This window comes from Capsicum annuum, chromosome 5, assembly GCF_002878395.1.
Source record: "Capsicum annuum cultivar UCD-10X-F1 chromosome 5, UCD10Xv1.1, whole genome shotgun sequence".
NCBI classification, from domain to species: Eukaryota; Viridiplantae; Streptophyta; class Magnoliopsida; order Solanales; family Solanaceae; genus Capsicum; species Capsicum annuum.
In genome coordinates, this window is record NC_061115.1 from 133,252,863 (window position 1) to 133,265,730 (window position 12,868).

Below are 12,868 nucleotides of genomic sequence, written 5' to 3' on the forward strand. Positions count from 1 at the left end.
TCGACTATCCCCGAATCCGATCACTAAGAAAGAAAAGTAGAATAGTCGGTCCCTGCATAATGTGGGTATACAGCCGCCCAAAGACGGGTTAGTGGGTGAACACTAGCATGCACTCAGGACAAGAATAAAATAATGTTGTTTACAAAGCCAAGTAAAACCATCCATAATGCATACAACCATACATATACATATAACCATGCTAGGAAAGGGAAGCGGGCTTAGCATTCCTTTAAAACCTTTACCTGACTTGTGTAGCTTTGTCGTCCTAAACCACCCACGAGCTATATGGGTTTAGATCCCCCGCTGAAAGGACCCCAATGCGTGAAGCCGTACGACCAAAAAAAAAACCTGGGATGACTAGCACATTCCCCAAAATATAAAGTGTGACATCATGCTCACGGGCACCAAAACCAAACCTCATATCGACAAATATGAGTTTCCAATTTTGGTCCCCCGGGACCTCCACCTTCCACGGCTTTGCAACACACCCCGCCATTATTGTCCAATTAAAACCATTACCAAGCAACCAACCAATCCATTAATCATTTATCAACCGAGGCCATTAGTAGTGGTATCGTCATACCGACTATACTTGCAAGTACTATCCATAGCCAACCATGTATAGGTTTAAGGGATTCCATGTGCCCTTCCATTAACCATATTAAACCACTTAGGGGATTCCCATGTACCCCACAAGCATAACCAATTTCATAGCCACCAAGGCTTTACCATTTAATCCTTCTAAACCATGTACACCATTTATGCCATTTAAAACCATTCCAAACCATTTATGACCATGCCAAACATTTAAAGCATTTATATCATTTAAACCGTGCAAATCCATTTAGGGGTCCATTACCAAACCAAACCAAACAAGAGTTCCAATAAAAGTTCAACAATAGAGTGGAAACATTCTTTTAGGCATTTTATCAAACATGTTGAGAGCATATCTTTACCAAGACCAAAACCAATGCATAAACCACCATAATTAGGGTTACGCAAGACCCATTTGTTAAACCATATCCAACAAGTACCAACATATGCATCAGCACTAAAAACATGTAAAAACATAGTTTAAACCAATACCAAACCATATGCACTAAGACCCTCAACATATATTTCGAAAACCACCCTTCATGATTTATGATTCATAAATCAATGTTTAAGACACAATACACATGACTTTAGTTGGAAATAACAATGAGGGAAGTACATGCCTTATACAAGAAGATTCCAAAGAGAAACATGACTCTTGAGCCCTTTGAAGAACACAAAGAAACCCTAGCCTTCAATCTTTAAGAGTAAGTTTGAGAGAGTATTTGGAGTGTTTCCATCCTTTAATAAATGTTATGAGAGGCCATCAAGGGTTATATAACGTGAGAACATAAGGGCTTTGAAGTAGGAAATATCCGGACTACCCTTGACTTAAAATTAAATCAAGCCACATCCAGGGGTACGACTCACCTATACATCTGTATCCTAGGGTACGAGTGGTACCCCAATTCGTACCCAAGACCTTGCCAAGACCCTACCTACTGGTTTCTATACGACTCACACCTCCCTAACTCGTACCTAAGGGTACGAGTGGTACACTCAATCGTACCCACAAGTCGTACCATGGGCAGACTCCACAAGACAACTCAATCAAGCACCATACGACTTGCCTTACACCACTCGTATCTTTGGATACGACTCGTACCTTGATGACTCGTATCTTGGGCACTAACCAAGCTAAGCACACTGCCTAACATACGATTGATCCCTCAAGTCATCCCACAAGTCGTATTCAAGGATACGATTAGTACCCTTGAGTCGTACCAAGTCCAGTAAGTCTAAAACCAAGGAAATTTTGCAAGGGTCCTATTCCTAGGGTGTTTCAGTCTCCCCCACTAAGATCATTTGCCCTCGAATAACGGGTAAGGGTAAGGGACAAGCATGAGATAACATATTAACACCCAACAAACTTTTCCTCAACCAAAATAGAGAGCAAGGACACAAAACCAAGGTGAGAAGATCACTACATAACCCAAACACGATTTACACCCCAACACCCCCATTCCGATCTCTAACTAAGAAAATGAAGATGCAAGAGGAACCATTCCACACCTTAAACCAAGTTAGAAAACAAAAAGACGTGTTGAAGAGCACACACCTTACGCACGAATTTTCGGAACCAAGAACAAACGTGGACACTCGGACTCCATGTCCCCTTCCACATTCCAAATGACTTTCTTCGACTTTTAGTTCCACCATAGAACCTTTGCCAAAGCCACACCTTTTTGTTCTCAACCGGCGAACTTACCATTCTATAATCCTCATCGGGACCCCTTAAAGAACAAGGAATCCGAGATACCAATACCACCCAAAGAAACCAACCAACCAAGTACCATCCACACCTTACCCCAACGCAAACTCATAGAATACCGGCTGAATGAACTCATGCAAGGGCAAGTCCAATTCAACTTAGAATTTACCAAGACACACCACTACGAGAGCCTGAATCTAGCTATACACCACCTCCATGTTCAAGCCTATCCAAAGCTCAAAAGAGTTAATTTAGGCCACCGGGCTCTACTCCTTACATCTCTCCCGAAACACTAATCCGCTTCCATCACCATTATAACAAGAAAATCATAAGTAAAAGACATGGGTAAACCATGTCCAACCACCATAACCAAAACCCCCAACCTATAATTGAACACCCAAAATCATACAACTACTAAGCCATGAAAATAATTCATAAAACCATGCCCTACCAGACCTCTCAGGTGCCCAACACAACTTATTGGTATATTTACCAATCACAACATTCAAGCCTACTGCTTACATACCCACGGTAAAATCTATCCTTCAAAAGATCTAGCACCTTTTGATATTTCGCAAAAGCTTCCACCACCTATCCCTTTCCTAACCATTTCTCATGACAACAACCTTAACTCACTTTCCAAAATCTTAACTGTTAGTAGTCACCCTAGACTCTCCCCACTCAGGCGCTTCGACATTCCCCATTTCAACACATCACCATACGTCCCAAACCACTAACATCCTAACATAAGAAGAGTCATTTAAGAAACCGAATTACAAGAGTTATCCATGCCTCCCAAGGCAAGATCCCAGAGACAGGACACTGCACTATAGGCACGAAGTACTTCATAGCAACCACCTAGACCATAATGAAGAAACATCCCGACCAAACCATACCATAAGAGGAGTCATAAGTGCTATAAGAATGCATGCAATACTAGTAGAGTAATCTCTTAGCCAAAGGAGAAGAGTATCACTAAAATATGCAACCCGATCCTCCCTTGAAGTCCACTGCTAAAAGAGAATTCTAGATTAACTACCAACATTCATCCCAATGCTACCTAGGGCCCAACATAGACATGCAAAAACATGAGACCAAATTGACTCCAAGGTTTCCAATTAAACCAAAACCATTTAAAACCAAACCATGGCCACCAAGGCCTTTCAAAATCATTTGAATCCAACCAAAACCAATTCATGTTCCTTTAATCATTTATGACATGCAAAGATTTAAGAATAGTCAAACCATATGATGAAATTATATTCAACGACAATTTCACAAATAGTTTGAAGGCATATAATTTCAAAGACCAAAACCAAGTAATTGGGGAATTCATAGTACTCCAAAATTCATTTACCATTCCATGCATCCCACAATGTTCATAAACATAAATAAGCGTGAATAATGCATCATGATCCATGGAAAACCAGGTACCCTTAAAGCTTAAAGGCAAGTTCTACAAAGTAGCAGTCCGTCTGGCTATGCTGTATGGTGCGGAGTGTTGGCCAGTCAAGAACTCCCATATTCAAAAATTGAAGGTAGCGGAAATGAGAATGTTGCGTTGGATGTGTGGACTTACTAGAGGAGATAGAGTTGGGAATGAGATTATTCGGGAGAAGGTGGGAGTGGTTTCAGTGGAGGACAAGATGCGGGAAGGAAGGCTGAGATGGTTTGGGCATGTGATAAGGAGGGGCACGGATGCCCCAGTGCGTAGGTGCGAGCGGCTAGCTTTGGATGGTGTTAGGAGATGTAGAGGTAGGCCGAAGAAGTACTGAAGAGAAGTGATTCGACAGGACATAGAGCTTTTACAATTGTCTGAGGACATGACCCTAAATAGGAAAGTGTGGAGGTCGCGAATAAGGGTAGAAGGCTAGTGCGTGGGTGGGTTGTAACTAGTAGTTAGGGAGCTCCGATGTAGCTGGGTTAGTAAGCCTACGACTATGTACATTGGTAGGATCCACTAGCGTATGCTACTACTAGGAGGCGCTCTTTTCTCCTTTTCTCTTCCTTTCCCTTATTTCTTATTTCCTGTTTTTTAAAATTTTTGTATTGCTCTTTTTCATGGCTCGCTTAGCTCTACTGTTATTATTTCTCATTACTTATTTCGTTTATGCCACCCATTCCGTGTCATATATTACTATGACCTTGTTGACTATTTATTATCCTGAGCCGGGGGTCTATCGAAAACAGCCTCTCTACCTCTTCGAAAGTAACGGTATGGACCGCGTACATTTTACCCTCCCCAGACCCCACTTGGTGGGAATACACTGGGTTTGTTGTTGTTGTTGTTGATCCATGGAAAATCAATTAAATGAGTAATCATGTCAAAGCTCTCAATTATGCCAAAACCTACATTCAAAATCATGAACTTAATAATCAATTTCATGGCAACAATAAAGTACAAGTATAGAGACAAAGATACATGCAAGCTCCATGATCTAACCTGTCGAATGACTAGATCCCCAGTCCCTCCGTTCAACCTAAACTCCGGCCTATATGGCACAACTTTCCCACTATTGTATTTCCCAAATCATCAACCTCATCCCACCTACCAGTTTACCTCCACAACTCCCGCATTTCTATTTCCGAGCTTATCATACTCCCTTGTATCAAAATCAAGCATCTTGATTCAAGCCTAGGATCTACCAACCACCATGTACTACTAGCAAAGTACCCTTATAGGATATACTAAGCATGGTCCACCCCAATAAGGAGGACACTCCAAATTCCTTAGTCACCTACCGACAACTTAATTTCCGAGGAACTATCCCCCCTTATACATGCAAGAGTGAAATCACTCCACAGTGAAACATTAAGACTGACGAAACCATTATCTAAAAAATCCCTTCATTAACCTTCAAGCCCCTTTAACCTAATCGAAACCATTCTATACCGAAGAATAGAATTTGGACAAGTATCCGAAACAAGACCAATCCCAAACCAACCTCCCCATTAGAAAGACACCATGAGGGTTGTCGGAAAGAACCCCAAGAAATTCATGCACCACCAAAACCGAATGTAAGGAAAAACCTTCCAGGTTAGAATCTTTAACCCGAACCAAGTAATAAAGACACCCTTGGAGATCAACCTCCGAGTTCCAAGATATGATATAACCTTTCCCCTAATAGCTAGGGAATGAAACCATCCTCCCATTCCATAACCGACTCACCAGGGAGCCTAAAGGCAACCTTTACGGATCCGACAGCCTAATGAGGCATAGCACAAGTGCAACCAATCAATTCCTGAATGACATTGGAATCCACCACATCCGAGTCAAACAATTCCACCAAGACCCCTTTTACTACCGTCAGATACCACACACCCCTAATAGACTCCTTTGGCAATCGCAGAGTCACCGGGGTAAAAACAGAAGACCAAAAGAGTCCGAAGTAACCTTGAGACCAAAACCAAAATACACAACCACAAACGAGGCCACAAAAGAGAAGGAACCCCAAGCTAAGTAAACCATACACACCACAAGGAAAGGAGTTTTCAACATACCAGCATCGGCATCAAAAGATGCCTCGGACTCCCAAGGAATAGTAAAAACATTGAGACAATCCCGACCAATGCCGGAGCTAGAGGTAGTAGCCAATACTCTATTTGACCAAGCGGCAACCCTTATAGGACATCCCCATCACACGAGACCTAACTGGCCACAACCAAAATGCTGACTCCTTCCTCCCTCGCAACAACCACGGTGCGATCAACCATAAAATTTATAAAGAAAATGGGATGATGCAGATTGGGCACCCTGTGCCCTAGAAGAATTTACCAATTTGGAAGCACCTGCATCCCAATTGAATCCGGGTAGGGAACAAAAGACTTAGAATAGGAGTTAAGACTCACCCAACTCTTCCTTTTTGGTCCATTTACCGCCATACCTGTTGGCCTCCCCATTTGTTCAGAAAACCGAGACCCCCTTACCTTACTCATTTACCAACCTTACCCCGTTCCTCCCGGTACCAATAGGATTGGACTGGCATGATAGAGTTGTCACTATTTGGGTCAATAGATTATTAGGATGACGAGTAACCTCTCTTTGAGGTAACCAAGTATAAGTATCACCTTCCGAGATAGGGTTAGTAGAGACCGATGGGACTCCACGGGGAAAACCAGAAGGTGCGACCCTTGGCCGGGTCTATGCCCCATGAGTTGGACTAGATCCATCCATGTTGTCCTCGAGTGGGACAGGCAAGTTTCCATGAACTTTAGATCGTTGAGAAGACATGATCCAAAGAGTAAACCAAGGAAGATTCAGAGAAGAGTTCAAGACCTTAGACTCCATTGCCCGAAAGTAGAATAACCAAGAAAGTAAAACATTCTTAAATACCTTGGAGCCTCCTGATTATAAGTGTGGTGCACGACACACCCATACGCAAGACTCTACTCGACACGGCTTTGTGGACACCCCATGACACCGAAACCTAAAGCTCTGATACCAACTTGACACGACCTGAACCAGGGCCTTGTCGTAATGGGCAATCCCAAGCCCAATCAGGACCAGAAACCGCCCCTGTTACCCAACCCAACCACCAGACGCATACCTTGAGTCGGTTGAAGTCCGATCAGCCTCTAGACAGTTTGTTTTAAATGATGAATAGTCATGTTAAAAACACTGTTAATTTGTCTTCTCAAGCAACTCCGATTGCTACAATTGAAAATGATCTTCAAAACTGGAGTATTCCAGAAGAATCTTTCAACACTATTTATCAAATCGGAAAATTTAGTTTTTTGAAAAAACATAATATCAAGACCTCTGAGTCTACTATTGCCATTAATAATTCTTTAGAGATTATTCAACTGTTCAACGAATTAGATATAAACAGATTCAAAAATCAGTTTAATTATCTTCATGTTGGACTAGAGGAGAACTCTTGGTGTCTTCTATCTGCTGAGAAATGGTATGAAGAACTTGATTAGTATAATTGTTTTGTTCAATTATTCTATCAAGATCTTTACATTGAGGTGTCATTGTGCCTCGTTCAGATCTAGTCTTAAAAGGTGAAGCCTTAATGACTTCATTGGAGTAGGAAATGTTAAGTCCTACCATTTAGTAACGATAACGTTAAGGGAGTCAGTTTAGGCTTCCTAGGAACCTTTGGAGCTGGGTTTTATCTGTGATTTCATAAGGAAATTTAGTAGAGAACTCTATGGCTCGACAAATAGGCTTTTGACTTCCTTGATGCAAATCATGTCCTAAGAAACGGATAGAAGTTTGAAAAAGCTTCATTTTCTTAGCACTGATGACTAAACCATTTATTTTTACGATCTTAAAAAAAGTATTGAGATGTTTAAAATGCGAATCAATGTTTTCAGAAAAGATTAATACATCGTCAATATAAACAATCGACATGTAAGAGAAATCATTGAAAATGTTATTCATAATATTCTGGAATTCGGAGGGAGCATTTTTAAGCCCAAAAGGTAAGACATTCCATTCGTAGTGCCCGAAAGGGACATTGAAGGCAGTCTTATATTTATCCTTTTCAGCAATCTGGATCTGCCAGAAACCTGACTTCATATCAAATTTGCTGTAAAGATTGGCCTATCTTTATACCACCTAAAGTCTGCAAGGTTTTTGCAGCGAAGGTTATTAAGGATTTCGAGACTCCTATCTTGGAAGAGTTTAGGTTCTCCAACAAAATGTCTAGCTATGTGATAGAGGAGGGTTGCACAGGCATCTTCTTGTGCTTCTTGAACTAGGGTTTCTTGACCATCTACTGTTCGAGCCACTTGTTCAAGGACTGTGGCGTTGTAAATGAGGTTCTTTTCGTCCTCAGAGACATAATTGTCCCACCAGTGTTTGAGCATACCGGTAAAACCTGAGACAATCATGGTGGCAACTCCTTTGTCTGAGGAACCTTTGATTTTGTAGGCTGTGATAGCTACAGCTATCTCATGGAGTTTGTTGTAGATCTGATGCTCAGCCAGACCATCAATATTCCATTCGGTAATTCCTCTGCCATCATGATTACTTGTGGAGAGGTAGGGATTTTCCTCAAATTGGACATCAGGGGGAGAAGGTTTTGTATAATAATTTTTTCTAGTAGAAAACCGCTGGGGAAAGAGTACATGCCTTATACAAGAAGATTCCGGAGAGAAACATGACTTTTGAGCCCTTTGAAGAACACATGAAAAAACCCTAGCCTCCAATCTTCAAGAGTAAGTTTGAGAGAGTATTTGGAGTGTTTCCATCCTTTAATAAGTGTTATGAGAGGCCACCAAGGGTTATATAACATGAGAACATAAGGGCTTTGAAGTAGGAAATGTTCGGACTACCCTTGACTTAAAATTAAATGAAGCTACATCCAAGGGTATGACTCACCTATACCATCCGTATCCTAGGGTACGAGTGGTACCCCAACTCGTACCCAAGACCTTGCCAGGACCCTACCTACTGGTTTCTATACGACTCACACCTCCCTAACTCATACCTAAGGGTACAAGTGGTACACTCTGTTAGAATATAAGTAGGAATAGGAATAGCATATAAAATCCTACTTGGAAAAGGATTATAATGTAGTGTCCTATTAGGAAAAGGATTGGAATGTATTGTCTATAAATAGGGCCTCAATGTAATAGTGTAGTTACAACAATTCAATAATATTTCTTTTATATTTTTTCACATGGTATCAAAGCTTCCACGATCTTGGTAAAGAATCAAAGAGTTTCTGCTGCCAGCGGGTGGCTATAATCCATATATGCCGCCCATCTGGCCAATGATTATGTTAGCAAAAGTTGGGTCACTGACTCACTGTGTATCTTTCTAGTGATTATTTTCTCATATCTTTGCATAGCACCATGCATCTGTCCGGTGACTACTTTTTCATACCTATTTTTCTTAGCACCGTACTTTTTTCCGGTGACTATTTCTCATATCTGATTTGCGTAGCACCGTGCATCTTTCTGGACTACAGTCTCGTATCTGAGTTGCATAGCACCATGCATCTTTTTGGTGACTCCTCAGATTAATTTACATAGTTCCGTACGTCTTTTCGGTGACTCCTTAGATCTTTTTCTATAGGGTCGTGCCATCATTCCGACCCTACCCATATAATTTCTCTTTTCTAGTAGGATCGTGCCGTCATTCCGACCTACTCATATAATTTCTATTTCTCAATAGGGTCGTGCCATTATTCCGACCCTACACATATTTCTCTTTTTCAGTAAGGTCGTGTCATCATTCCGACCTTACCCATATACTTATTTTTTTCCTCACATTGTAGTCACTTTTCAGCCATTAAATCTAATAATCCGGCATGTGAGCATGTTTCGGCTAAGTTTCCGGTGACTTTCATGTTCAAGATCCACTCGTCTCCTGATTTCGAGATGACCCGTATATTTTATACCAGTTTTCGGCAATTTTCCAGCAACACATCGACTTTACGGCAATATTTACTACTTTTCGGATCATTTTTTCAGTTTGTTCCATTTCAATTGAGGTCTCCCGGACGTCCAAAGCAGTCCTTATCAATTTTCTTGCAGATATCTTCACCAAGTCTTTCACCAATTCTCATATTAGTTACATCCATAACAAGCTTGGTACATATGTCTTCTATGCACCAGCTTGATGGGGAGTGTTAGAATATGAGTAGGAATAGGAATAGCATATAAAATCCTACTTGAAAAAGGATTGTAATGCAGTGTCCTATTAGGAAAAGGATTGGAATGCATTGTCTATAAATAGGGCCTCAATGTAATAATGTAGTTACAACAATTCAATAATATTTTTCTCTTATATTTTTTTACACACTCAATCGTACCCACAAACCGTACCATGAGCAGACTCCACAAGACAACTCAATCAAGCACCATATGACTTGCCTTGCATTACTCGTATCTTTGGATACGACTCGTACCTTGATAAGTCGTATCTTGGGTAGTAATCAAGCCAAGCACACTGCCTAACATACGATTGAACCCTCAAGCCATCCCACAAGTCGTATTCAAGGGTACGATTAGTACCCTTGAGTCGTACCAAGTCCAATAAGTCCAAAACCAAGGAAATTTTGCAAGGGTCCTATTCCTAGGGTGTTTCAATGTATGTACATATAAACCTATAACCAAAATAACTAACAGACATCAAACTTAATGTATGAGTTACAGAAACAACTAACCAATAATCATGACCAGTTTGTATGGTATATGTGGTGCCTTTGCTTTGAGTGTTCTTAGCTAAGTTCTTCAGAGCAGTATGGTGCACACAATTTAGAATTTTCTAGTATTTGGTAAAATCACAATGCATCTCCCATTATTCCAATGTACAAGCAAGTTCTACTACAAAGGAAATGAGAAAAGTAAAACAACAAACTTAAATTATTTCATTCATGTATGGCATTTACACAATACAGTCACTTAAAATCTAATTTATAGGTAGCTTTAATTATAAACATTGACTGACTACCCGGAAAATAAAAATGATCAGTAAGTAATTCGGCACAATAACTGGTTAAATTCTACCTATTAATCAATGAATAGAAGAAAGAAAGCCAAATCAGAAGAACCTGATCTGAGGATGGTATCCAGAACCTTGAAGGCTTGTTCCTCATTGAGAGGCTTGGTTTGGGTGGGGCCAGTACAAACTTTGGTTTGAGCATCCAATACAGTCTGATTGGGCTTCGGAAACACAGAATTTCGATACGAAGTAGACAAAGCTGGGTTCTTGATATCTGGTTCTTGAAGCCTCAGTTCCTCAATGGGTGCGGAATCCGATACAGCATTGATCACAAAATAACTCCTCTTTCCGATCCAACATTTGATGGGAATTCGGAAAGAATTTTGAGAATTCCACAATGCTCTAGTTTTTGCAATGGGTTGTGAAGATATCAATGGATCCACGGGATATAATAAAGCTTGCATATCGAAATTTCTTTCTTCAGATTGACTCTTTTTGCCCGTTGACACTACTATATCGAGAAAAAGAATAAGAAATACAGAGACCGCTTGAAGATTATGAGCCTTGCAAAGCTACAAAATACCAAGTTTCAGCCTATTGAAGGGTGTGCTAAATTACTTGGTTGATAAAATCGCGAGGACCCATCAATAAAGTCGTGAGGTAGGGTGACCGCTTTACCTCGGAACGATAATATGAAAAAGGAATACGTAGGCACAAACAGAGAATATTTCCACTATCTAGCAACTTGTCCCATTGCCTTGCTTTGCCGGCACTTCTTTTGCTCTTTCCAAAAGGGTCAAAATGATTTTAAATTATCTGAAATATAATAAATAAAACTCTTCTATTTACAGGGAATAATACTCTTTAGAAATATTTCAAATTCTGATAGATATAAGGTACATACATTCACTATAATATAAATACATTTATAACAACACTCCCCCTTAAATGTCTAGATAGATAATATGTCCCGTTAAAACCTTACTTAAAAAAATATAGTAGGAAAAAAATCTAGTGAAGAAAAAGAGTACACATCTCTAACAATATGCATATAGATTGCATCATTAAAAACCTTACAAGTAAAATTCAGTGGGACAAAACCTTGAAAGGGAAAAAGAGTACAATGCGTATTAACTCCCCCTAATGAGAACGTACTGAACCTTTACATCCCAATCTTGTGCACCATCTTCTTGAAAATTGCAATTGGAGGAGACTTGGTGAATAAATCAGTCACATTGTCACTTGAACGAATCTGTTGCACGTTAATATCACCATTCTTTTGTAGCTCATGTATTCAAAAAAACTTTGATAAAGTGTTTCGTTCTATCTCCTTTTATGAATCCTTCATTAAGATGTGTTATGTATGTTGTATTATCTCTATATAAAACTATGGGTACATTGTCATATTTCAAATCACATTTTTATCGAACGAGATATATCATGAACCACAATCATACACATTCTCGGCTAGCTTCATGAATAGCTATTATCTCAGCATGGTTCAATGAAGTGGCTAGATACACTGCTTTGTATATCTCCAAGATATGAAAGTGTCCCCATATGTGAACACATTGCATGCTTGAGACCGAGATTTATGCGGGTCAAATAAGTACCCAATATCAGCATGACAAATAAGGTCGGGACTACAATCTTTAGAATAAAATAAACTCATGTATTTTATCCCATTTTGATGTCTCCTAGTAGGAGCAGAAATATGTCTTGCTTAACAAATTGACTGAAAAGGCTATATCAGGCCTTGTAGTATTTGCAAGATACATTAGTGCACCACTTGCACTAGGATATGGCAATCTATTGCTTTTGAAAATTCTCCAAGAGTTCCAATAATTTCCAAGCTATAAGTTTATATAATACAAGGATTCTAAATAAGTTTTCCAGAAACTTTTATATGCTTCAAACATTTTGAATCCTTAGAAAGTGTTCATTTAAATTTTGTCATGTGATAATATTCAACATTTCATATGGGACATCTTCAAGTGTCTGGACTGCAAATCAAATAAGTTTTACACTTACCAAGATGCATCCTTTCATGTCACTTGATAAATATTTCTATGTCAGCATGCTTAAATAAACATAGAATCCGGATCCTCGTAATCTCTCACAATATTGTGCAAATATTGTATCAAATATATTGATGATATATTATT

At 39.7% G+C, this 12,868-nt stretch overlaps 1 protein-coding gene across 4 annotated transcripts in view; it reads right to left on the reverse strand.

Moving 5' to 3' along the window:
- LOC107870736 (anthranilate phosphoribosyltransferase) overlaps positions 1–11,501 on the reverse strand; it is a 22,794-nt gene extending 11,293 nt beyond the window's left edge. The window contains exon 1 of one of the 4 annotated variants that reach the window (XM_016717348.2): positions 10,813–11,501. In XM_016717348.2, the coding sequence (XP_016572834.1) occupies positions 10,813–11,167 (355 nt within the window). In that variant the 5' untranslated portion in view covers positions 11,168–11,501. The remainder of the gene's footprint in view (positions 1–10,812) is intronic. The other 3 variants (XM_016717347.2, XM_016717349.2, XM_016717350.2) reach the window with 3 other exon arrangements.
- Positions 11,502–12,868: the final 1,367 nt, after the last annotated feature.